General features: G+C 40.0%; 1 protein-coding gene across 5 annotated transcripts in view; it reads right to left on the reverse strand.

Annotated features, from left to right (window-relative positions):
* USP48 (ubiquitin specific peptidase 48) overlaps window positions 1–25,976 on the reverse strand; it is a 91,574-nt gene that overhangs the window by 34,294 nt on the left and 31,304 nt on the right. The window contains exons 5-15 of one of the 5 annotated variants that reach the window (XM_044237386.1): window positions 25,263–25,387; window positions 24,416–24,524; window positions 22,270–22,403; window positions 21,480–21,562; window positions 16,749–16,928; window positions 12,388–12,513; window positions 10,566–10,715; window positions 6,199–6,396; window positions 4,905–5,019; window positions 3,702–3,829; window positions 786–857 (exon numbers count right to left, since the gene is read on the reverse strand). In XM_044237386.1, coding sequence (XP_044093321.1) covers window positions 786–857; window positions 3,702–3,829; window positions 4,905–5,019; window positions 6,199–6,396; window positions 10,566–10,715; window positions 12,388–12,513; window positions 16,749–16,928; window positions 21,480–21,562; window positions 22,270–22,403; window positions 24,416–24,524; window positions 25,263–25,387 — 1,420 coding nt within the window. Of the gene's footprint in view, window positions 1–785; window positions 858–3,701; window positions 3,833–4,904; window positions 5,020–6,198; window positions 6,397–7,666; window positions 10,716–12,387; window positions 12,517–16,748; window positions 16,929–21,479; window positions 21,563–22,269; window positions 22,404–24,415; window positions 24,525–25,262; window positions 25,388–25,976 lie in introns of those variants that run through there. The other 4 variants (XM_044237384.1, XM_044237385.1, XM_044237383.1 and 1 more) reach the window with 4 other exon arrangements.

Raw genomic sequence — 25,976 nt, forward strand, 5'->3', positions numbered from 1 at the left:
GATATAAAAGGACTCGTGTGCATGCGGGTAGGTGCTGAGATACCATGCATTGGTACATAATGAACTGGTAAGAGCTGGATACAGTCGGGGATGGGGTGGGGGGTAGGGACACTTATGCATAAATGGCTTTGAGAAGCAAATGCCTGTTTGACTTTCACAGAGCTAACAGAATGGAAAACCTTGTCTCATATACAATCAGTCCCTTGCAAAAAGTTACTTACAAGAAATGAGCACTCCCTAAGAAAAATAATAGGCAACCAGATACACAGGATAAATAAAAACCTGGAAATTATTATTAGGAGTACACAGCACAAGGCAGCTGGTCATTAAATGAAAACAAAATGAAACCAGAAATAGCCCTGATAATATTAAAATGTATAAACACTGCTGTGAAAATGTTCAAGTAGAGCAAAGACTCACAGTCATGGGACATAACTGAAATTCTTCCTTTTAACTCAGATAGTCCTTCAATGTGGCAAGTGGCAAAAAAGTTTCTTCTCTAAATATGGGAAAATCCTACTTTGCATTTTTTTTTTTTTTAATTTCTTGCAAGGAAAGAGCAGAAGATATGAGGGGTACTAGCGGTAAAACAGGCAGCAAGAAGCTAACCATTAAACAGGGTAAGAGAAAAGAAACATTTATGACCAAGCACAGGCTAGAAAGCCAGCGCTCCACCCTGACTGCCATGTCTGGGCCTAACCCTTAAGAAATGCGGCAAAACTCTGAACACATTTATGATATGCTAACATCAGACAAGCAAGGGAAGGCGTATGCTTCTAGCTTACCATGTGGACAAAGAATGTCTTCATTAAAATTTAATTCCTCCTCCTCTTCTTTTCTTTCTTCTTTTGATTCATCTAATCAAAAGAAATACAGATAATAACCACTCTAGCTGTTATATTTGAAGTTCAAAGTAGCAGAGAGATATGACTGGGCACAATTTTGAACAAAGAAAACTTAAAACATTCTGAAAATTAGACCCAAATGATTCCTACCTGCTACTGTTAGGAAGTGTTATATTTCTTTCCCTTAAAAGGAAAGAAAAATATCTGAATGGCAGTTTTCCTTTTTTCAAGATTTATATTATGCAAGAAAATGTTCCTTTTTTCAAACTGAAAAATACTTTACATATCCTTCCATTAATTCTAGTCAAGCTATTCAGAATACAGGATCATAAACCAAGTTAATCACCTACATGTCATGTCATTTTCACCCACCTATTCTTTCAGGGGTTGAACAGAAAGCTTCAGTAAAGACTAATGAGAAATAAGGACTTAACCTTTAACATGAAAAATATATATTAACAACTGAGCTTTCCCTATTACCATTTCTCTTCCAATATTCATTTTTCCTATCTGTCTACACTGTGTCACCGTGAATTTGTAGTTGTGTATACCAACCAGTTACATGGTCACATAGAAAGTCTTAAGTCTAAGGAGATTAGAATAGTTATCCATGGGTTTTAGTTTAAGTACATAAGACATTTAAAGAATATCTACTAACCATTAAAAAGCTCAGTAAAAAACCAGGCATAAGAAGGACACCCTCTCTATCACAAACACAACAAGAACTTCTTAAATAAAGGACCATGGTTGATCTCGATGGTAATTTTGAAAGGCAAACCCCTGACACTGCTAAGTCATTTTTCATGTATCAGACTAGTATTAGCTCATGTGAAATGTTTATTGTTCATGTTGATAAAAGCATGGAAAAACAAGCCCATATATACTTTCTGGAGAAAATTTACGAATACGTATTAGTACATGGCTATTATAAATGGTTATAATCCTCTGATCCAACCATTTCTGGGAATTTATGCAAAGATGTAGGTACAAGCATATGTAAGGATGCTCACTTTATCTGTTCTTATATATTAATTGTAAAAACTGGAAAAAAAAATCAGTTAAATAAATAGAATACATCCATACAATAATGTATGGATTTCTTCAGCCACTAAATAAGAAGAGCCATATACTCTAATAGAGGAAAATGCACGACTGCACCTACAGGACTGCCATTATTAAAAGACAAAATAAAACCCCATTTATAGCGATTATATTTGTAGAAGGACTTCCAGATTTTACTTTGTACCTTCTGCTCTGCTTCAAGCTCTTAAAATCTCTGAATGGAGGAAGGGGGAGAAGAGAAGCATATTACTCTCAAACCAACATGAAAACTATTTTTAAGCTAGGCCAACATCAAGATACTGCCTATTATGGCACCTGACTTTACTTAAAAGGAACAATTACTCGGGTGCCTGGCTGGCTCGGTTGCTGGAGTGTGTGACTTGATCTCTGGGTTTTGATTTTGAGCCCTGTTAGGTGCTGAGATTACTTAAAAGCTTTAAAAAAAAAAAAAAAAAAAAAGACCACTAACACATAAAGAAGTTTAAAAGAGCACCAAGTAAATTATTTAACACACTGTGTCACATCATGCTACTAAAAATAGGGTTTTCGGGGCGCCTGGGTGGCTCAGTGGGTTAAGCCGCTGCCTTCGGCTCAGGTCATGATCTCAGGATCCTGGGATCGAGTCCTGCATCGGGCTCTCTGCTCAGCAGGGAGCCTGCTTCCCTCTCTCTCTCTCTGCCTGCCTCTCCATCTACTTGTGATTTCTCTCTGTCAAATAAATACATAAAATCTTAAAAAAAAAAAAAATAGGGTTTTCAAATGACAGAACAGTAACACTGAAACTAAGGTTAAGTTCATGAATTGTACGGATTATTTTTAACCAAAAGGGGAAAAAAGGTCAAATCCAAAAACATTAAAAATCACAGCCTGAAACAAATAGCGGCTTTGAGGTTTTTATTTTTTCTAAAGTAAGAGTTGCTGAATTACTGTGTTGTACACCTGACAATAATAGAACACTGTGTGTAAACTTCCTTCAAAAAAATAATCCTAGTCCATTAATTAAAATAAGATATACAAAAAAATTAAAAGGTAATGATATGGGAAGAGCCAGAATATTCAGAAATTCAGAATATTTCAGTAAAAGGGCTAAGAATATTGAAAGATAATTTTTAAAAATCTATGTATGTGATCCTAATAAGTGGGTAAGAGAACGAGGTGAGACAACTGTTTAAGGGTCACTAACTGTGCCTGAACACACTGATCAAACCAGTAGCTTCCAATTTAAACCTACGAATAATTTTTAGAGCCTTAATTCCCCTTGTATCTTATAAAACACTGATTATAAAATTCAATTTAGTGGTTGACCTATATTAACATAATTTCCTACTTGAAAGCATAGCTTCAGAAAACTCAGTAGAATTTATTAAGAAAATACTATTCATAAGCTGCCTTCTCTCCTGGATAAAAAAGTGCAGAAGTACAGGGTCACTTTATTTGCCAAAGGCATCCTGTAAGTGGGGCAGATAATCTAGAACCAAACATACTGAGCTGACAATATCCTATGCGACTGGCAGCAGACTCACCTTTCTTAAAAATTTTAGTCTGGAGCAGAATTAAAAAGAATTTTGCCTGTGATTAACTAGAGCGACCAAGAGGAAAAAGGATGCCAGGGCACACAGAACTCCTTGCATGAGCTGCTGAGCCCTTGCTCAATTTCAGTATAACTTAAACAATCCTTTTGTTTGTTCTGAGACACTTGAGTGCTTCTGGTTTAATAAAAATGGCTTCTGAAATTGCACAGGTGGAAATTCTGCAGTGCCGCCCACGACCACCGACACAGACTTTTCACATTACCTTTGTTCAAGGTGTTGCCGTTCATTTTCCCATTGCTTTGGTCTACGTCACCGTCTTGTTCATCTAGTTGTTCAAGAGCGAGCTGACGCCAACTGCGCAGGGAGGATTTCCCTACCCAAAATCCATCACTGCTGCAGAAGAGAGACCATGTGAAATCATGCAAGTAACATTTCCTAATGCCCTCCTCCTTTACGTGTAAAGGTCATGAATGAAGATGAATTATAAACATTCGAAATTTGCTACCATCCACATAATCTTTTTAAAGATTTTATTTATTTACTTGTCAGAGAGAGAAGAGAGCTAGTGCAAGTAAGCAGAGGCAGAGAGAGAAGCAGGCTCCCTGCTGAGCAAGGAGCCTGATGCAGGACTTGATCCCAGGACCCTGGGACCATGACCTGGAGCCAAAGGCAGCGGCTTAACCGACTGAGCCACCCAGGCATCCCCATCCACACAATTTTTAAACCAGTCCCATGTTTTGGCCATTTTCACTCTTCACTACTGAAATGCAGGTATCCCAAGTCTTACCTGCTTCCTCAATTACATTCACACCAAACACAACCCAATGAGCTACTTTCTTTCCCTTGACTACTACCCCAAAATACATACAGCCGCACCTTCAAGCATACATAAAGGTCCTCACATACACACATCCATGTCTATACACACATTTAAGGAGTCATGAGGCTATCTGGAGAATGACCAAAAACTGCAAACTAGGTTACTCTTTATTTGGAAAATATAGAACAGACGTTAAACCTAGCCATAATAAGCGCCATTAATAAATGCCACCTGAGTTTATTGGTTCCTGGGTCCAGAGGTCTGCTAGGGAGTGGCGCTGGGTTTTTCTGCCAAGGATGCTCCTCTGGGTACCATTTAATACACTCCAGCCTCTCTAGAGGGACACCCCCCCACACCTGAACACGCACTAACACACTGCCTTGGTCTGGTTGGACCTCAGATCCATACCTCGGCTTCTACCTTTCTGATGAATGGAATACAGTCACAAAGGCTGGGTGACTCACCTTTGTCCATCGCAGCCACAGTGGCGATCACTGCACAGTCTAACCTCCCTGTCATCCTTATCATTACTCCTCTTTCTTCAAAAAATCCTAACTGCTATTGTCTGTAAGCCACAAGCCATTTGGTTGTTCCCTCTTACAACTATTTCGGTTTACCGTCAACAGTATACGCTGTGCAACATACCCCTTGACCGTTGCCTTCAGCAGATTATTCACGGTTTTATAATCTTCATTCAGCTGGCTCTTCAGACGCAATACACGACAGCGTTCTACCACACACTCCTTACACAGGGCTTTCACTAGAGGGGAGAGAGAGGGACAGCAAAGGAAGTCTGTTTGCGCACAGGTTACCTGTGAGCAAAGTGTCAGGACTTCACAGGACACAGAATTCTAAAGCAAAGTCACAAGTTTTGACAATAGGAAAAGCTGATCTATGGCCTGAATTATTTAGGTGGTACAGATTTCAAGACAGCAAAACTCGTATCCGCATAAACAAAGAACAATGAGATCTGAAATGTTGTAATATGCTAAAATAGCCTATGCCATCAAGTATAGTATTCTACAAGGTTTAGACACATATTTTATGAGACTAGAGTTAAATAATTGAGGCTCTAAGTTGGGGGAGACAACATATCTGGGACCTATGTAACTTTAATTGAGAGCTTCATGGGAGTATGAAATATTGGGATACTTCAAAGCACAGAACACTAAAGGGGAAAAAAAACCACCAAAGGCCAGTTTAAAACTCACAGTTGTAGGAATTCTATGAGATGTGATTCTTTGAAAGAGCTTATCACTGCTCAGTTCACTGATCATGAATCAAAAACAGATTTAGAAAGCAAAACTCCAGATGTGTACAAGAGGCCTGGATAATGAATACTGTTTTTCTGAAAATAAATAAATTGGGGAAAAAAAAAAAAAAGAGAAGGCCTGGGCCACGCAGTTAAATGCCAGTTTTTATGCAGTAAATTATACACATTCAGAGAAGAGCATTTAATTTAGGAAAAGGAGGGAGGGTGATCACGCAATTTCATTTTCGTAGACTCACCTATAGGTTGGAGGTGGGGCTTATGTTGTGGATAAAAATAAAATGTTTTGAGGAGAGACAACCAGAACCAATCAGACTACGGATACTATGTCCATACATACAGCTCTATAGGCAAAGCAGAATCAAGCAGCTTCCATTCGCATGCTAAGTAAGCATCTAAGTAGATGTGCAATCAACCAGACCAAGGTTCAAGTACCTGAAGAGTACTGAACAAAGTAACAAAATACTACCAGATGGTTTTCTCAGAAGGAAATTCTGTCAATGAAAAGTGAGGTATACTGCTACATAACTTCTATCTTTAGCCAATCCTTTCTGCAAAATATACAGAACATTCGGACCGGCTGGCATAGTCTGAGTCAGATGATCACAGACACCATAGGGTGAGGACTTCATGAATTACTTCGTACGCAGAGAAGACACCCTGAATTACCAGTGAGTCTTGGTCCTCCCCCGTATCGACTATAGAAAATGTCAGCTGCATATTCCGATATTCTCTTCATAATTGAGATCTTGTCAGGGTGAAGCTTGTCGTGGGAACACAGGCAAGCGTGATTATCAATAGGCTTGGTGGGTGTTGATTCATCCAGCCACTTCTGCAGCCACTCAAGAGAGACAAATTCATAGGGCTCTGAGGAAGAAAGGAAAGAGTCTATGTATTTTTACCATTTTTGGACTAAATGATACATTCGTTTTCCTCAAAAGACAATGCAAACTCTGTCCAAAGTTAGCAGAATCCGAAGCAACACTGTTCAGGGGAAATGTTCGGGGACCATGACACAAAGCTCCATTTAACTACCCCTCTTCTGGTTCAAGGAGCTGTGCACGATAGGGACGAGTTGGCACAGTGCCCTATGAGATCGGCTGGTATTATTAACCACATTCTACAAAAGAGGCATCCACAGAGAGAAGTGTCTTGCTTGACAGCACAGCAGAGCTCTGATCAGGACACCCACGATGGTTAACTACAAAGCCATGCTCCACGCCAGCTCGTAAATCACATAACCTTATTCCCTATCATGTTTATTTCATAAATGATTTTCATGAACACTTTTCACCAATATGTGATATACATGTGGAACTGAAAATGAAACATCTGAGTTTTAAGTTAGAGATTAACCTCATCAGCTGTAACGGTTTATAAAAGCCTGTTTCAACCACTGAATTTTTCTTCATCCAAGAGGACACTGTCAATTATAACGAACTTGATTTCCCCACCCCAAACCAGATCATGAGCTATTTGTTACATTATTATGTTATCATCTCAAAAAACTAAGCTATTTTAAACAAATTTCAGGATGAAGTTCACTAGAATTGAATTGTTACTGATTTTGAAGTTGCAAAAATTAAGATAAAACCAAACCACCTCAAACTGAATTTTCGTTTGGGAAAACTGAGTCCATGAGTTCCCTAAAAGTCAAAATTAAAGACAAAGGACCAGCTTTGATTACTTACAAAGATCTCCAGTGAGTCCCAGCATAAAACATAGAAGAAAACATACAGAGATTGAATTTACGTATTTGTATTATGTACTACTACTGATGAGATCTGAGGGGATAGACAATTCAACTCAAAGCCCATTTTGACCACTTTTATACTACAGGTCTAGAAAACCAATTTCCATCTCCAGATTAGTTTGAAACATTTCAATTTTTACAAAACAGAACTCAGCATCGTCACATCCCTTATTTATGCTAAGACTGTACATTGTCAACTAAGAGCCTTCTGACTGGTCATCCCTAATGCCACTACAGAGAAAGAGCTCATGACTGCAAGTTGAGACCAAGGTCTAATCCAAGTTCTGCCACCAAGGAACTGAACTTGAGCAAGTCACTTAAACTCTCTATGCTTTAGGTCTTTTATTTGTAAAATGAAGGTAATAATACCTGCCTTCTACCTACCTCACAGGGATGTTGTTGAATGTAAAAGATAAGATAAGTGAAGCATTTTGAGCTTTTTGGAAGAAAAGAGATATAGAAAAGTTAATCATACATTCACAAAATATATATAAAGAGGAGACCTTAACATTCAGTATAGATTACATGGTCATGGCACTTTACATACAATATATAAATGGTGCCATTCATTAAATTTAAAATCCCTCCCAATTTTATTTGCCATTTATCACGTTGCATCTGCCAGGGACAGAGTACACTGGGTATCTTAAGAATGCAAAGACAAATGATCTCTATCCAAGAAAGGAAAGTGAACGTTTCGGCATATCTCTTCTTTTCCCAAATACAGTCACATAGATTAAAATTTGTATTGATCTAAAGGCCATCAAAGGAGGGAAAACACAACTGTGACACAGAGCCACATTCCAGAATAATTTGGCAGGTGTTCTCATTTCCCAGAAGAGCAGACGACACGTGCTATGGCTAAGTGAAGAATGCAGTAAGGATCTCACCCTCACAAGAACAGCAATCTAGGAAAACTGCATGTGCACAAAGCACGCCTGCCCAAGGGCTGTCTGATAGGACTCAAGGTCCAGGGCGGCCATACCCCTGACCTGTACGACAACAACGAGGCTCAACGGCAGTCTGTTCAAGACACCGTGCTCCAATCCCCTACCAGAGTCCCACAGAAATGTCCAAGTGAAGCATATTCTGGTTTTGAGCAGTTTCATATGAATTAAATGTAAGATATTAAGATCAGAAAAATCATATCTATTTTATAGTAAGAGGAGGAAGAGAGCAGGCCAGGGATTCTGATGTAATACTGTATTATTAATTCTGGCCATTTTCTAGAATCAGGGTGCCAGTTTTAGTATGCTGGAGGACCCGTGGGAGAAGAGGAACTGTGGTCATAGGTCTCTCTTTCTCTCATTTTCCATCACTGTTACTATAACGAACTGTATCAATCTCTGCCAAGAGTATCCCTGGGATCAGGGTCGAGCTCAAGTCTCAAGGTTAAGGCAGATTTGCTAGAAAGTTTTTAAACTACAGATGCTTCCGCTCTAGACAAAGACTCACGGCAAGTTCTTTATGACTTGTGATCCAGAAAAGCACCTGAGCAACACTTTCACCCCAAAAAGGAATGAGACCTCTATTCGCCAAGGTGGAGATACCAGTGTTTAAAATCTCAGCATTTAGCCAAACAGGAAAGCATTTGTTAAAATATTTACTAAGGAAAATGTACATTTCGGTTAAAAGTTACTTCTAACTTTTTTTTTTTTAAATGCTGGATTGAACATTAGACATTTTCTTTGGGGGAGTTATAAAAAAAAAAAAGGCCAGGGAAAACTGTGGCATCAAAAATATTTGGAACACTCCACCTAGAGATAAAATTTGATTATTTAGGGGTAATTTGTTTTAATAAAAAGGGCCAAAGGGTTTGTGTTCCCAATGAGGCTTGTATTTTAGGTAAGTGACTCTTCTTTAAATAGGTTTGCAAACACAGATAGGATTCAGAAAATGCTTAGCAAAGACTTGGATTGGCAGCACAAAACCATGGTCATCTGCTTTGGGATTTTTCAACATTTTAGCACAACATATATTTTCTACCATGTAAGTTTACTGCAAATGGGAAAAAAAAAATCATAAAGTTCATAATTTGTAAAAGTACTGATAAAGAGCCATATTCTAAGAACATAAGCACAGGTTCTTCTAGACTAAACGAAAACAGCCAAGAGAAGCCCAAGTATTAAGCACAAGTGTTAACCTGACACATCCAATCTTTGGGTGATGCAGCAGTTTTAAAGAGTGGTTCAAAAACGGCACTTTACTTTAGATTCAGTAAGTCCCAGTCTCTCGTCCAGTGAATGCAGGAAACTGGGGAATACAGTTCAAAAATAGATTTCTAGGTCTCAACTCTTTTGAATAAATTTAGAGATTTGAATCATATTCATTTCCAAATAATTTCCAGTAAAATAAGGTCAGTCTAGCACTTTAGAATCATCCCAACCCTTGGGACAGAGTCAGAGTAGCAGGTTACAAAGAAAGGTCAGAATCAAGTAAGATATGTTCAGAAAGAACTTTTAAGAGCTATTCTTACAGATTTAGCAATTTATATTCATCTTTTGTTTAAAGTTATACCAGTAATAGAAAATTAAGATATGAAAAAGACAAAACCACAAATACAATTATGCTTGAGTATTTATTTTCTAAAATTAGGATTGAATTGCCTCTCCTTTACGCAGGAACTGGGCATGGGGAATTCTGTCAATGAAACAACAAAGACAGCGTATCATTACTGGTGGCACAGTAGCCTGGAAAAGTTGGGATTTTCTTTCTAAGGCACTACACTAGGTAAACTTGCATTAAACATACACAGTAAAGGGATGAGCTGGCTCATGTGGGATAATTCTTAAGAAATTAGGGGTCAGCAGAGCTCTCCTATTCTTAGCAGAATATTTGATATTAAAATTTCAGATCAGTCTACCAGAATCATAAAAATAGCATTCATAGAAAAGAGTGCCGGTTAATAAGGCCAGGGCACACACTGTGCAAGGAATCAACATAGTCAGTTGCTTCCATAGTTATCCAATCAGATCTTTTGTTAAGAACAAATTAGTATCTTACAAAACAAAAATGTCTGCAAGACTTATATATACACAGAGCGCTGACCTAAACCTTGTAATTTATTAAGAGCTTCCCATTCTTAAAGTACATGATAAATGAAAACTCTAAGGAACGCTACACATCACACTGTTGCTGGTTTACACAGTAATTCTGCAGCGCTTCAGCGGCACGAGTAGGGTATAGGAAAGGGTTGGGGGCAGGTTTGTTCATATACATCTGCGAACATGAAAGAGACAAGGCACATCATGGCAACAGTGCTGTCCCAGAATATCTTACAGACCAGCTCCAGCAGGTAACCTTTGGTACAGCTCCTTAACCTCTTCGTGTTTAGCTTTTCCTTTGTCCACGCTCTGCTTGCGCATCTCGGCCATTTCAATACACCACTCCTCAAATTTGGAATTATCGCGATCTACCAGCTCTTGAAGAAAGGCTTTCCAAACAAAAAAACAGAAAAAAATTATGTTTTCCTGTTTTCAAAGACAAAGAAACACATGGATCTCTGAACTATACCAAATACTGGCTAGGATTCTGGTGGCAACTTCCTCCTCAAGTCTCCCTTCCTGGGACAGACCTCCACCCTGAAGGCGAAAGTAAAAACTTCCACGAGCCACTAGAATAATACTGGCTGATGCCCGACCTGGTTCTCCACGTCACCAGCCAACTGGAGCCAACAAATGGCTCAGAAAGTACCACTCGGAACTGAGGACGGCCCTCGGGCCAGTAGCAACTCTTCTTCTTCTTCTTTTTTTAATTAAGTAGACTCTACGCCCATCATGCTGCTCAAAATCACCACGCTGAGATCAAGAGTTGCAGGCCCTACCACCTGAGTCAGCCAAGCAGCCTACAACTGTTCCTTTTAAAAAACCCATAAAAATTAATTAAAAGTGGGTAAAACATATTTGCATGCTTTACAAATTAAACCAAGTAAATCATAATGGCTGATTTAAACCAAGTAAAACTAAATGGCTCTTTAAATACATGCTTTGCAGGGTGCCTGGGTGGCTCAGTGGGTTAGGCCTCTGCCTTTGGCTCAGGTCATGATCTCAGGGTCCTGGTATAGAGCCCCGCATCGGCTCTCTGCTCAGCGGGGAGCCGGCTTCTCCCCCTCCCCCACCTGCCTTGCTGCCTACCTGTGATCTGTCTGTCAAATAAATAAATTATTTTCATAAATAAATAATGCTTTGTTGGGACGCCTGGGTGGCTCAGTGGGTTAAGCCGCTGCCTTCGGCTCAGGTCATGATCCCAGGGTTCTGGGATCGAGGTCCACATAGGGATCCTTGCTCGGCAGGGAGCCTGCTTCTCCCTCTGCCTCTGTCTGCCTCTCTGTCTGCCTGTGCTCACTCGCTCTCTCTCCCTCTGTCTCTGACAAATAAATAAATAAAATCTTTTTAATAAATAAATAATGCTTTGCTTACCTATAGAATTTAAACTGTTTTTGCTTTTCTTTGCGAGGGGAGGGGTCAGTGAAATCACTCTGTTAAAGGCTCCTTTATTTTGAAAACTCACCACTTTTTTTTCTTAAAGAATTCATTCTTGGGGTGCCTAGGTGGCATAGTTGGTTAAGCGTGTGCCTCCTGGTTTCAGCTTAGTCATGACCTCATGGGTTATGAGACTGACCTTCTCGCTCAGCAAAGAGTCTGCTTTAAGATTCTCTCCCACTGTCCTTCCCCCTTTCATGAGTGGACACCCCCCGGGCCCATGCAATGCTATCTCAAATAAACAAATATTTAAATAATCTCTACACCCAACGTAGGGTTCAAACCCACAACACAACATCAAGTAAGCCAGACTGGTGCCCCCAATACTATTATTTTATTTTTATTAAGTAGGTTCCATGCCAGCATGGAACCCTATGTGGGGTTCCACCTCATGACCCTGAGATCAAGACCCGAGCTGAAATGGAGTCAGATGCTAAACCAACTGAGCCACCCAGATGCCCCAAAACTCACTACTTTAAAGCAAATCTGTGACTATATCTACTTTTACCAACATTTACCATATGCAACGAACCCATCTTGACAAAAGGAGTAATTTCCTGTCATTGACCTGTAAGCATGATATTTTACAGTGTTTGCCTTATGGATTCTTGGAAAATGGCTCACCTGGTACCTGAACAGCTGTGGTGGGTTTTTCTTGAGTTTGTAGTCTATATACCAACATATACGCATTTCGAGAGCAGTGAGTTCCTTTGCCACACTTGGGTTTACGTGTCTGGGACTTAGAAGGTTCTGCTGAGGTGGAGAAACGAAAGGTAACGAAATTAGAATGCCTTTTGTTGGTCCATGCTTTGCAGGAGAGGGGCAGGGGGAGGGCCACAGAACACAATTCCCACAATACACATTTAAGATGCTTATTCTTTTATTATTTTTTAATTTATTTTTTAAGTGGGTCCACACCCAGTGTAGAGCCCAACACGGGACTTCAACTAATGACCCTGAGTTGAGATCATGAGTCAGATGCCCAACTAACTGATCCAACCAGGCGCCCCCACGCTTAAGGTACTGTAACAGAGATCTAAAACACTAAGAGGCAGGGGCGCCTGGGGGTGCTCAGGTTCTTAGGATCAAGCCTCATATCGGGCTCCCTGCTCAGCGGGAAGCCTCCTTCTCCCTCTCCCACTCCCCTTGCTTGTGTTTCCTCTCTCACTGTCTTTCTCTCTGTTAAATAAATAAAATCTTTTAAAAAACTTAAAAACACTAAAAGGCAATACAAATTCAGCATGCTCTTTGGATGTCTGAATATTCAGACACATTTACTACCCTCCCCCGTTGTGTGCCACATTCCATTTTTAAAAGATGGTAAGTACTTTTCACAAAAACAAACCTAGAAGCAGAAAATTGGTATTCCTGCAATGAGTTTATTTTAATGTTGGTCTTAGATTCTAAAAATAAATCCAGATTATTTTATCACAAACTGATGGCTCCCTGAGAGGAGAGGGCCGGCTGATGGGTTAAATGGGTGGTGGGGGTTGAGGAGTTCACTGGTGTGAGGAGCGCGGGGTGTTATATGCCAAGTTTTGAAACGCTATACTGTGCACCTTAAACTAATATAACCCTGGATGTTAACTGGAAAAAAACCAAAAATTTAACAAAATAGTATGTTCATTAAAGTGCTAACAGGCATAAAGATTAGCTGTGAATTCAGTAACAAGTAGAAATATTAAGTGTTTTGCAGGTCAAGTTTATCACATGAACATGATCTTCAAAATGGTGCTGAATATCTCAGGGTAACCTTCCAGCAGGTGAAGAGGCTTAGTTCTGGGGAAATCAACAACCAGATCTTCAATTCCCTATGTTCTTTTCTAAAATCAACCCAACTCGATGCTATGGTTCTACTTGTGGTTTCTGCCTCTCCTTTCTCAGTTATCTTCCCAGATCCGAAAGAAAGAGAACCTCTCCCCCACAGATTAATAACGTTCTAGCCATGTAATTAGAAGAGATGATTACAAGAAAATTTTGCTTTGTTCCATTCAGATATTTGTTAACATACTGATATTGATCGATTATGTGGTGATATTTATAAATTTTTTTTAAAAAGCTCAATGCAGGAGTGCCTGGGTGGCTCAGTCGTTGGGCATCTGCCTTTAGCTCAGGTCATGATCCCAGAGTCCTGGGATGGAACCCTGCATCGTATCCCCTGTTCAGCAGGAAGCCTGATTCTCTCTCTCCCACTCCCATTCCACCTAATTATGTTCCCTTGCTTTCTGTGTCTCTGTCAGATAAATAAAACCTTTAAAAAAAATTAGAAAGTTCAATCCAAAAGAACTTTTGAATTATTTAGAGATTTATGGTTACAGAGATCTTAAGTATAGTCCATTAGAACAAAATCCCATACAGTCAGTTATAACATAAATACTAGCGTGGGAGAAAGGATAAGGGTTAAAAATGTCCTGCTCTAAAGACCCATCCACAAGTGTCTCTTGAGAAGATGATACTGTGTTACTAATTTCATCTGGACTCTCTTAAAAGAGTGATGTTACAGTTCCACTATTTATGTCAGAAATCACATTATTTGTAGCTACTTAAAATCATGATAAAAAAAAATATTGGAGGGGCGCCTGGGTGGCTCAGTGGTTTAAGCCACTACCTTCGGCTCAGGTCATGCTCTCAGGGTCCTGGGATCGAATCCCGCATTGGGCTCTCTGCTCAGTGAGGAGCCTGCTTCCCTTCCTCTCTCTCTCTGCCTACTTGTGATCTCTCTCTCTCTCTGTGTGTCAAATAAATAATCTTTTTTTAAAAAAATTGGATTTTTGGGGCGCCTGGGTGGCTCAGTGGGTTAAAGCCTCTGCCTTCGGCTCAGGTCATGGTCCCAGGGTCCTGGGACCGAGCCCCGGCATCGGGCTCTCTGCTCAGCAGGGAGCCTGCTTCCCTACCTCTCTCTCTGCCTACTTGTGATCTCTCTCTGTCAGATAAATAAAATCTTTTTAAAAAATTATCATTTACAGGGCGCCTGGGTGGCTCAGTGGGTTAAGCCTCTGCCTTCGGCTCAGGTCATGATCCCAGGGTCCTGGGATTGAGCCCCGCATCGGGCTCTCTGCTCTGCAGGGAGCCTGCTTCCTCCTCTCTCTCTGCCTGCCTCTCTGCCTACTTGTGATCTGTCAGATAAATAAAGAAAAAAAATCTTTTTTTTAAAAAAAAATTATCATTTAAAAAAAATTTAGGACTATCTATATATGAGAATACTAAACAAAACAGCCTTAGCAATGGTTTTAATCCTACAATTCTGAATAAAATTAAGATAAATCAAATAAACTTCAGTTAAGAACAGTTAAAGCCATATCTCAGTTTTGTTCCCAGAAAGTTTCTCATAATTAAAAAGAGGAAAAAAATTTAAAAAAAAAAAAATATATATATGTATATGTAAGTGGGGCGACTAGGTGGCTCAGTGAGTTAAGCTACTGCCTTCAGCTTGGGTCATGGTCTCAGGGTCCTGGGATCAAGCCCCGCATCAGGCTCTCTGCTCAGCAGGGACCTGCTTTCCCCCGCCCTCTCTGCTTCCTACTTGTGATCTCTCTCTCTGTCAAATAAATAAATAAAATCTTTAAATATGTGTGTGTGTGTGTGTGTGTATACACACACACACATATACATATAGAAGCAAATGTTAAGAACCTCAGTATTAAAGTCAGAGTAATATAGCTGAGTATCTATAAACATCGAAATGTGATTTAATTTTTTGTAGTATTTTCTATTTTCTCTTATTCTTAACATATATTATTTGTTTCAGGAGACAGGTCTGTGATTCATCAGTCTTTCACAATTCACTGCTCACCATAGCACATACCCTCCCCACTGTCCATCACCCAAGAATCCCATCCCTCCCATCCCCCTCCACTCCAGCAACCCTCAGTTTGTTTTCTGAGATTTTCTGAGATTAAGAGTCTCTTATTAAGAGACAAACTTCTAGGATGAAGAGGTTTCTTGCCCTCTCTGATTTCTTGTTTCATTTTTTCCTCTTTCCCTATGATTCTCTGTCTTGTTTCTCAAATTCCACGTATCACTGAGATTATAGGATAACTGTCTTTCTCTGACTGACTTATTTTGCTTAGCATAATACCCTACATGTGATTTAAAAATGGGAACTACCTCTACAAATTATGAAAACATGGTTCCTCTTAACATCCACAGCAAGATTCCCTATATGCACCAAAAGCCAACTCGAACGGCCATGCTCCTCCCTCACACCTTGAGAAAGTGGATTTGATTCATTAAGAACAGTGGCAGGGGACAATCCTTTTCTCGTACTTAGACCCCATAGTCGAAACCTCACTCATTGTGTATTGACAAACACAATAATAAAGCGACGAGAAGCTCGGCCAAGATGGCTCTTACTGGAAGAACCATTCACTTGTGCGGGAAGTGGGAGTAAGTGGGTATTCTGGGCCAAGACACGGACATGGTAACAGCTATTCGCCAAGTACTCCTGAAGGCAGACCTCATCGCTACAACAAGCAGCTCACCCCTCAGAGGCGCTGCTCACATTCCAGGGATGGGAAAAGACACTCAACAGGATGATAGGCACTGTTCTCAAGAGCAATGGTGCCCTGCTAGAGCTACTTCCCCAAAATGACCCTCCTAACCCAAAGAAAAGGACTACAAATTCTACTATGTTCAATCTACTGTTCATCAGTACTGTTTAAGCTTGATAACCTGCTATCCTCTCCCCTTTCCATCCCTGTTCCTACCCAAAATTAAACTGGTTATTGAATATTTGCCTTCAAACTGCACTGAAACCATTACAGAAACCATCCCTGGGGGAGGAAAAAAAAAAAAATTTTTTTTTTTAAAATTCAGGCATTGCTAATAAACGATGTTCAGAGACTTTACACGTGTGTTTAAGAAATGCAAATATCCTTGCTAATCCAGGACCCAATCTTGGGCCTTAAGATTACCACAAAGATTTCTAGTTAAAACAACAAAAAAATTTATATTTTAAAAGGGCACTCACAACTTAAAGGTTTTACCTAGATCTTCCTCAATCCCTAGTTGCAATTTCTTCCCCTCCATCTTTTCTATGTCTTCATCGTTAAACTTATACCATTCACCGGACTGTGGATCTTTCACATGGGCAATGTAGTGGCCAGAATATGCACTCACTCCTCTGTGTATAAGGACTGCACTGAGTTCATACACATAGGACCCACCTGGAGAAAGAGAAAGGGAGAAAGTGAAAGAACATATTTCTTCTTATATCCCGAGTCTGAATTGTAATGATTAAAATTGTTTACACATCTGAGATAATTCAAAACATGTCACCTAAAACAAAACAAAAATGTGACACCTAAGATTAAAAAAATTCAGTTTTACAGAGTAATGTAAACACATCTTAAGCAGCTCACTGCATTAACTCTCCATTTCCTCTGCAAAATTTACAGATGGAAAGAAAGCTCTGACATTCTGGGCACCCAGGTCAGGGTTACGAAGCTATTCTGTCGTAGGCCTTGCCCTTCTGCAAGCTAGCTGAGCTGTATGCTGTTCCTATTCTTGCCACAAAATTACTTACACAAACTAACCAGATGGAGTGTGAAACTAAAAAGCTATTGATTCAAAAAAAAAAAGAAGAAAGAAGAAGAAAAATGTTTTAGGAACAACTGAAGGTAATTCATTAAGAAAAACTGCTGTCAAAATAGGTGTAGGCCAAGGTAACTGGAAACAACCAGGAGAGAAAACATTAAAAATCTAGAATGATTCTGCACTCAGATTTCTTTGTAAGTATTTTTAAATTCCCATTTCACTTTAAATAACCAAAAACAAGTCACAGCCTATATATTATGCATGTGGTTTATGCAAGAGAAGACTTTACCCATACATCAAGATATCAGCAAATGAATGAATACTGACATTTTCAGATACAAGTTGAAAAAAATCTTTTAACTAGTTACAGTGGGGAAATTACATATGTACCGGAAAACATCACTTCTACACATTAAAATCAGAAACCAAATAAATTCATTAGCAACCCTACAATACAGATGTAACCACTATTAATACTGTAATAATAGGGGTGCCTGGGTGGCTCAGTGGGTTGGGCCGCTGCATTCGGCTCAGGTCATGGTCTCAGGGTCCTGGGATCGAGTCCCGCATCGGGCTCTCTGCTCAACAGGGAGCCTGCTTCTCCCCCCCCCCCCGCCTGCCTCTCTGCCTACTTGTGATCTCTCTCTGTCAAATAAATAAATAAAATCTTAAAAAAAAAACTGTAATAATAAATTAACACTATTAATTGCACTATTAATACTGAAACCCGCAGGTTTTTCTAACAAATCATTAACATCTTTCTACATCCTTAAATGTTCTTCTGGAACATATCATAAGGTATAATACATCGAACCACTCCCATATTGGACATTTAAACCAGTAGCATTTTATTAAAGTTTAACAATAATTACTACCTTTTTGGCAGAATAGTCTTTGCACATATCCTTGACGATTTCATCACTGTAACTTCCTTCAAACTGCAAGAAGTGAGTCACAAGGCAGAGCCAATCACTCATTCAACAAACATGCTGCACACTTTTAGGAACACAGGGCTATAGCAGCTGAGTAAAAGGAGAAAGTCTCTGCATTCTTTCAGCTCAGTGGGAGATTCAGTAACACAGATTAACACCCACCTGACGACTCTAGCTGAAAATAATTTAAAAAAATACTCAGATACAGACACCTGGGTGGCTCAGTCGGTTGGGTATCTGCCTTCAGCTCAGGTACTAGGACGGAGCATCACACAGGGCTTCTTGCTCAGCAGGGAGTCTGCTTCTCCCTCTCCAGCTCTGCACCTCCCCACAGCTCATTCTCGCTCTCCCTCCCTTTTGTTCAAATAAAATCTTTACCCCCCCCCTCCGCAAAGAAAATTCCAGAGGCAATAACCAGCACACAATCGAAGATAACCAAATACAGAAGAAACACGGAAACATTAAAAGAACCCACCCAGACAGCAAAAATTAGGCTGCATAATATTCCAACATCAGTCAGGGATTATGAAACTAGGCTTTCTACGTTTCAAGAAATGAGAAGCTTGAAAATCTATTCAAGTAAAAGAAAATCAAAGAAAGTGACGCAGATTTGAATCAGAGGAAGTATCAGTACTTACCTTAAGGGTAACTGGACTAACTGATGCAGTTAAAAGATGCAGATCAGAATTCAATTTTTTGGTGTAAATCTGAAATTCCTCAATATAAGAAGTCTGAGAGGCAGGCAAACACACAGCTAGGATGGTGTTTTTCTCCAGCTACCTTCAACCATCAGCCAGATGATGGAGCAGAGGAGGGAGACAGTGCAAGACCTTGTCCTGGGTTAGGTTTCACCCAGCACCATCCCAGGAGGAAAAAGGGAAACTCAACTATGATGTTTAGGGATAGAAACTCACATCATGAAACACTAAAGCAAGCAAGCAAGCAAATAAATAAAATTAATAAAAATAACAGAAGAGACTGCCATAAAAGCCAGATTAGAGCCTATGATGGGGCGGCGCAGGGGGAAGCGTCTGTTACTGGGAGGGGCACAAAAGAGACTTTGGGGTCATGGGAAAGTTCTGTTTCTTTTTTTTTTTTTAAAAGATTTTATTTATTTATTTGACAGAGAGAGATCACAAGCAGACGGAGAGGCAGGCAGAGAGGGAGATAGAGGGAAACAGGCTCCCCGCTGAGCAGAGAGCCTGATGCGGGACTCGATCCCAGGACCCCGGGATCATGACCCGAGCCGAAGGCAGCGGCTTAACCCACTGGGCCACCCAGGCGCCCGAAAGTTCTGTTTCTTGAGCTGGATGTTGCTTATGCAGATGTCCACTTTGAAAGAATTCTGCAAGCCATACATGTTTGTATTTTGGACTCTTATGAATGGATTACATTTTATTATAAAAAGTAGGATAAACAGGTAGAGCGACATATATGGTGCAGACAATGGCAGGATAAGGGAGTGTGTGCCTCCCTCGGCCCCAACCCTGTGGGTGGTTGCAGGAGGGTGAAGATAAGACCACTGAAGCAGACAAGTAGGAAAGAGCGCTGACAATATGAGTTCCTCATGGCATTTCCTAAGTTAAATGATCACAATAACCCAAACAAATAGAAGCAGTAACCACAACTGTATTACCAAGAGACAACAGAGACATTTTCATATCACGATACCACTGTACACCTGAATTTATGCTCATCCATTCGTTATACTAACAACTTCAGAATTCTGGTAGTTTTATTTGCTCCCCCTTGAGCAAGAAGCCCGATGTGGGACTCGATTCCAGGACCCCGGGGATCATACCTGAGACGAAGGCAGATGCTTAACCGAATGAGCCACCCAGGCGCCCCTGTTTTTGTTTCTAATTAAGTAGGCTCCACACCCAATGAAACTCGTTACGCTCTCTGCCCCACACTGGGTATAGGGATTACTCAGAAATAAAATCTAAAGGGTGCCTGGGTGGCTCAGTCAGTTGAGCGTCCAACTCAAGATTCTGGCTCAGGTCATGACCTCAGGGTTTGGGGAATGAACCCCATGTCTCTCTCTCCCTCCCTCTCTGCCCTTCCCAACCCATGAAAGCTCTCTCCCTCTAAAAATAAAATCTTTCAAAAAATTATTTAAAAATAAAAATAAAATAAAAGATTACATTTAGTCAACACACTAAGTTTACCTATTTCTACAGGTTTTTTTGACCTACCAAGTCTACTTCCTAATCGTCTCGTCTTCCTTACTGTATAAACTGGACAAATACAAAATAAGGTTAGTAACGATAAGAACTATGCAAAGTCATGCAGTGGAGTCAAGGAAAGTGCTAATTTTATACCTATGTTTCTGACCCCTGAGACACCACTAGGCTATCAGACATCTCTAATTTCAAACAATTACCTAACAACATAGGCAGGAAGCAAATCACTACACAAGGTGAACTACAGTTACATTCATTCAGTCAAACAAAACAAAGACCAAGTCCAAGAGCAAGGTCTCCAGCTTGTTTCCTCCTCCACCAAGTGCAAATCTGAAACTGTGGCACTGACGGATTCCCCAACCTCCCAGATAGCTTCTTTCAAAGGTTTTTAAGGCTTGTTTCTATTGTTAAGTCACCTCTAGAAGCTTTTATGGCAAGAGACAAAAATTATGATCAAATTTCTATATTAACAATTTAATAAATAAGATCGATCTGAGAAAGGACGGGAAGCAGTCCCTCCAGTCAGGGCAAGAGAAACAAAAGGGTCAGATTCTTTTCTCTTTCAGGTACCATCCTGTGGAGTGAGGCGATAACCACCAAAAGGAAAAGGCAGTAGATTACTTCTTCTCAAAACTACGTCACAGCATAGTTTCCTAGAACTCATCAGTCATCACAGATAGGGAGATCTACAGCATCAATATTGGAATTATGACATCCAATGGTTTTGATAAGATTTTTTAAAAAACCTGGAGGCAGCTCAGACAGACTTAATTTTATGAGGGATTACAGACATGGTATTGACACTAAGGGACCCCGCGTGGGTTCAGAGAGTAGAACACCATCTCCCCTTTTTATTCTTTTGTAGATATTGATGAACCATGTAATCCCTGTGGTGTACTTACTCATGGAAAATGGAAGTAACAGCTTGACTCGCCTAAAAAGCCTTTATTCCCAGACAGAGGTTAGCAAAGTATAGTCATGAAATGCTATTCTGTATGCATCACAAGCTGACCACAAGTTACAGTCTCTGGGCATTATAATTATCACTGCTCGGTAAAAATATTACCTTTATGTTCCACATAAGGCTCCATATCCAAAATTTCTGAGAAGCCAATGTAGGTATTCAGCTTTTTCTTATGTCCAGTTTGCCTAACCAAGAGGAAAGCTAATTATATATATATTTAAAACAATCATAAAACAATGTATAAGCTCTACCAGCTATTTTAATAAACTCAATGGTACCTAGGTAGGTTGCACTCAACAATCTTGCTCAAAAACTTGTACGATTAGAAGTCAACATAAATTATAAGAAGTCTTATAATTGGTGGGGAAAAAATAGGCTAAAAGTATGAATTTAAAATGTTGATTCCAAACTTACTTTCAGAAGTTTTAATATAATCACAAGAGAGAGCTATAGATGCTCCCGCTTCATAGAAGTAACGCGCATGTGCACATATTTCCTTTAATTACACAATCAAAGATATATTCCCATGGGGGTTGGTCAGGTTGGAAGATTGTAATAAGTAGAAATTTATTCTAGTTCTTTTTCAAAAATACAGAACATCAAGATAATTCAGTTCTTAACCTATGTTTGTTTTCTTTTACAGTGTTTAATCATTAATAGAGTAAAAATAAGGGTTTCCTACTTTCCTAGTTCTTCCTCAGATATGGCTGGCTCCTTAAGAATTCTGTCTTAAAACCAGGCATTATTGGTATTTCAAAAGGGCAGGTCCCAACTACAACTGTCATTCCCAAATCTTGAGTTTCAAATTGGAGAGGCTATCATCTGTCTATGGTAAAATCTGTACACATTAGTCCACGATGAGCAGCAAACACTGCTCCTCATACATATTTACCTGTCGAAGACAAAACGCATCAGCTGTAAATTCAGGGTGCAGGGAAGGCTCAGGAGCCTGATCTTCCTTGTGGCATTCTGTTTACTTTGACAGTTTTCACAAAAGTATCGATTGTCTCCCTCTAATTTTTCTTCCTGATCAGAAATAAGACATTACTTAAAAAAAAATTAGAAGACAGAAAGCTTTTTTTTAAGTAATCAAATCTCTGATGTACAGCATAATTTCATTTTAAGTAACAGCCCTCACAACCTGTTGAAGATCGAACCACTCTAAGTAGTGAAAAGACACTCAAGTTAGAAGGCACTACTTAGAAGTGATATTAATTTGCATACAATGATTTAAAATGTTGGGGCTCTTTCCCAAATGTGTGATTTTTAAAAATACTTCTCAAAAATAAAAAAATTATAAGCACTTGATGCAACCAAATTAAGAGCAGTGGAAAATGGTGGAAATTACATATGGGCACCAGAATACAGAACTACATATATCATATATACAAAATCATACACAGACACACACACAAGTCACATACATAATTAAAATTGCTGAATGATGCTGATGGGATAAATTTAAATGACCTCAGGAAATTCAGTGGTATAGCTTGGTGGTTTTAAATTTTTCCTGTTGTGTACTCTTAACTTACTGGCCGGTCCTTCTGCTCAGCATCATTTGCTAGCTCTTCCTACCTCCCTGAGTACCTGTGTCTGAATGTCCAAAGACTCGGTCCTTGGTCCTCGTCTCTACGTCCTGATTTCAACCAGCTCCCAAAACCCCGAACCACACGCCTCAAATCTAACACACCCCAAAGCAAACTTCCAATCCCTCTCCCTAGCCCATTCCTCCCACAGCACTTCTGTGCAATTCTGGCAACTCCATCCTACCTGGCACTCAGGCCAAAACTTAGTAATCCTTGACTCCTTCCTTCCTCTCCAGGTCCAGTCAGCAAACTCTATCAGCTCCACTTTGAAAATATATCGAAAATCCAAACAAGACAGTACCCAGATCTGTCCTGTTCAAACAGATCATAATTCTAAGCTTACTATGCCCCGATGACATCTCCCCACACTCAAAGTCAAGTCTCTGGCCAAGGCCCACCAGGCTCTACTGGACATGATCCTTAGTTACCTCTACAACATCCTTCCCCCCTTGCTTTTCCACTTCAGCCACAGTGACCTTGTTGTTCCTCAAACCACCAGGCACCTTCTTGTTGTTTCAAGCTCTGCACTTCTGCCCATTTTCTCCATGGCACACTCCTTCACCTTCAATCATTTTATTTCTAACAGCAACCAACCCCACTCTCATCCCTACCACATCTTCCATCCCCTTCCCAGATTATTCTCCGCAGTACTTACTCTAGGTGACACACTACATATTTTACTGTCGTTCCCCAGTCCCTACACCACCAACATTACAAGGCAAAAGTTTTCAGTTTTGCCCACTAGGGTTATCCCCAAATACCAAATCAGTGTGCAGTTAAGCACTCAACCAGTAACTAGCTGAATGAATTCAGGAAGTATCTGAAGTAGGCTAAGAGTTGTGCTAAGAAAGGAAAAAAGGTACAAAAGTATCTTAAGAAAGGAAGCTATAGCGTAAGCTATACCATGTGCTTGTTTTCACTTGGTAACAATGGTTTCCCCAAGTAGCTTTCCCAATTCAGAAGGAAAGGGAGCCACTCCCGTCCCTCCACGTGCATCTACATACACATCTACATACACAGCAAGAACAAATCCGGAGTGGAGGGGCTGAAGAATGACCAGAGTGATGTTTAAAAAAAAAAAAAATTGCAGTTCTCCTTAAATGAAAAGGCAATTTAACTGGATTGTAGAGCTCAGATTTCCTCAAACACTCCACCACCCCTAATTATCCAAGTTTTAACACAGAACTTTCCATGTAAAATAGCTGAAAGAGTCCCAAATTATTTTAACACACAGTCTGCTTCAGCACTTTAAAATTTACAGTTTCTTGTGCTCGCTTCGGCAGCACATATACTAAAATTTACAGTTTCTTTCAGATCATTAAAGAAACAGAGACACTTCATATATGAAAAAGGCTATTAAAGAATTTACCCATTAAATAAAAAAACACGTTCAGAATAGTATTTAATAGTTAATGAGCAGAAACAACATATACGCCAAAGTTCGAATACCTTCAAAAATTCTGAGATGCAATCCGTTAACTGCTTGTGGCCTTGGATATTTAACTCCAGTTCATAAAACTTTGATAAAAGCTTAGACTCTCTGCCACACTGATTGCAACTGCAATAATAAAACAGAGCGGTAAAATTAAGATCAGAGTAGAAAAACAATGAAGTTCCATTATATCACACTCTAAAACTATGGGAAGCATTTATTTTCCCTTGGTTTTCGGTCATGGAAATTATTTACACTATATATTAAAAATAAAAAACAGGGGGCGCCTGGGTGGCTCAGTGGGTTAAAGCCTCTGCCTTTGGCTCAGGTCATGATCCCAGGGTCCTGGGATTGAGCCCCGCATCAGCCTCTCTGCTCAGTAGGGAGCCTGCTTCCTCCTCTCTCTCTGTCTGCCTCTCTGCCTACTTGTGATCTCTGTCTGTCAAATAAATAAATAAAATCTTTCTTAAAAATAAATAAATATTTTGGAAAAAACAAACAAACAAACAAATAGGAAGTAATTGGTGAGGCATGTAGTTTATGATTAGGAACAATTTCAAGAGGCGTTTTACGTTCACTCTCAGTACCCTGCTGGCTCCACTCTGTCTCTGAGTGCACAGCGTCGACATCCACTACGCGGTGAGAACTCAATCACACGGGGCACTCGACCTCTGAACGGATTCAACTGCACTTTTGCATGTCCGCTGTTTATATGTTCCCATGAAAATGAATTACACTACAAATATTACTGGCCCCATGCTGGCCCATGAAAGCCAGAACTTGGAACTGAACTGAAAATGAGATGACGTGTGAGTAACCATCTCAGAAGACAACGTGCCATGGGGAAAGCTGCCACACACTTACACGGTTACATAAGCATATTCTCCACAGAACTGCTGCTGGACAATGTTCCGCACATCTGGATTCTTTTGTTTAGACAGAGTGTCTTCCAACAGAGACATGAAGAGCTTTGAAAATTCTTGGGCATCCTACAATACAAGGTTGGGTTAGTAAAAAGAAAAATCGTACCTTGCTTTTCAACTTTGGATACAAACAGCAATAAGTGAGTGAAATGTTCGCGTTCTGAATTTCGCATCTTCAAATAAGGACTGAATTGGTTTGTACCGACATATGAGTTGTCAGAAATAGGACCAAGGTAAATGGGTAACATGCTGGATAGTTAAATAAATGCTCTAATTCAAAACAGAAAAAAGTTAAGTTTGGGGAGGCGCCCAGGTAGCTCAGTTGGTTGAAGGACTGTCTTCAGCTCAAGTATGGTCCTGGAGTCCCAGGATCGAGTCCCACATTGGGCTCCCTTCTCAGTGAGGAGTCTGCTTCTCCTTCTGACCCTCTCCCCTCTCATGCTCTCTCTCTTTCTCTCTCTCTCAAATAAAATCTTTAAAAAAGAAAAGGAAAAAGTTAATTTTTAAAAAGCATTTTATGGGACGCCTGGGTGGCTCAGTTGGTTAAGCAGCTGCCTTCGGCTCAGGTCATGATCCCAGCATCCTGGGATTGAGTCCCACATCGGGCTCCTTGCTGGGCAGGGAGCCTGCTTCTCCCTCTGCCTGCCACTCTGCC

Source organism: Neovison vison, chromosome 2 (genome assembly GCF_020171115.1).
Source record: "Neovison vison isolate M4711 chromosome 2, ASM_NN_V1, whole genome shotgun sequence".
Lineage (NCBI taxonomy): Eukaryota > Metazoa > Chordata > Mammalia > Carnivora > Mustelidae > Neogale > Neogale vison.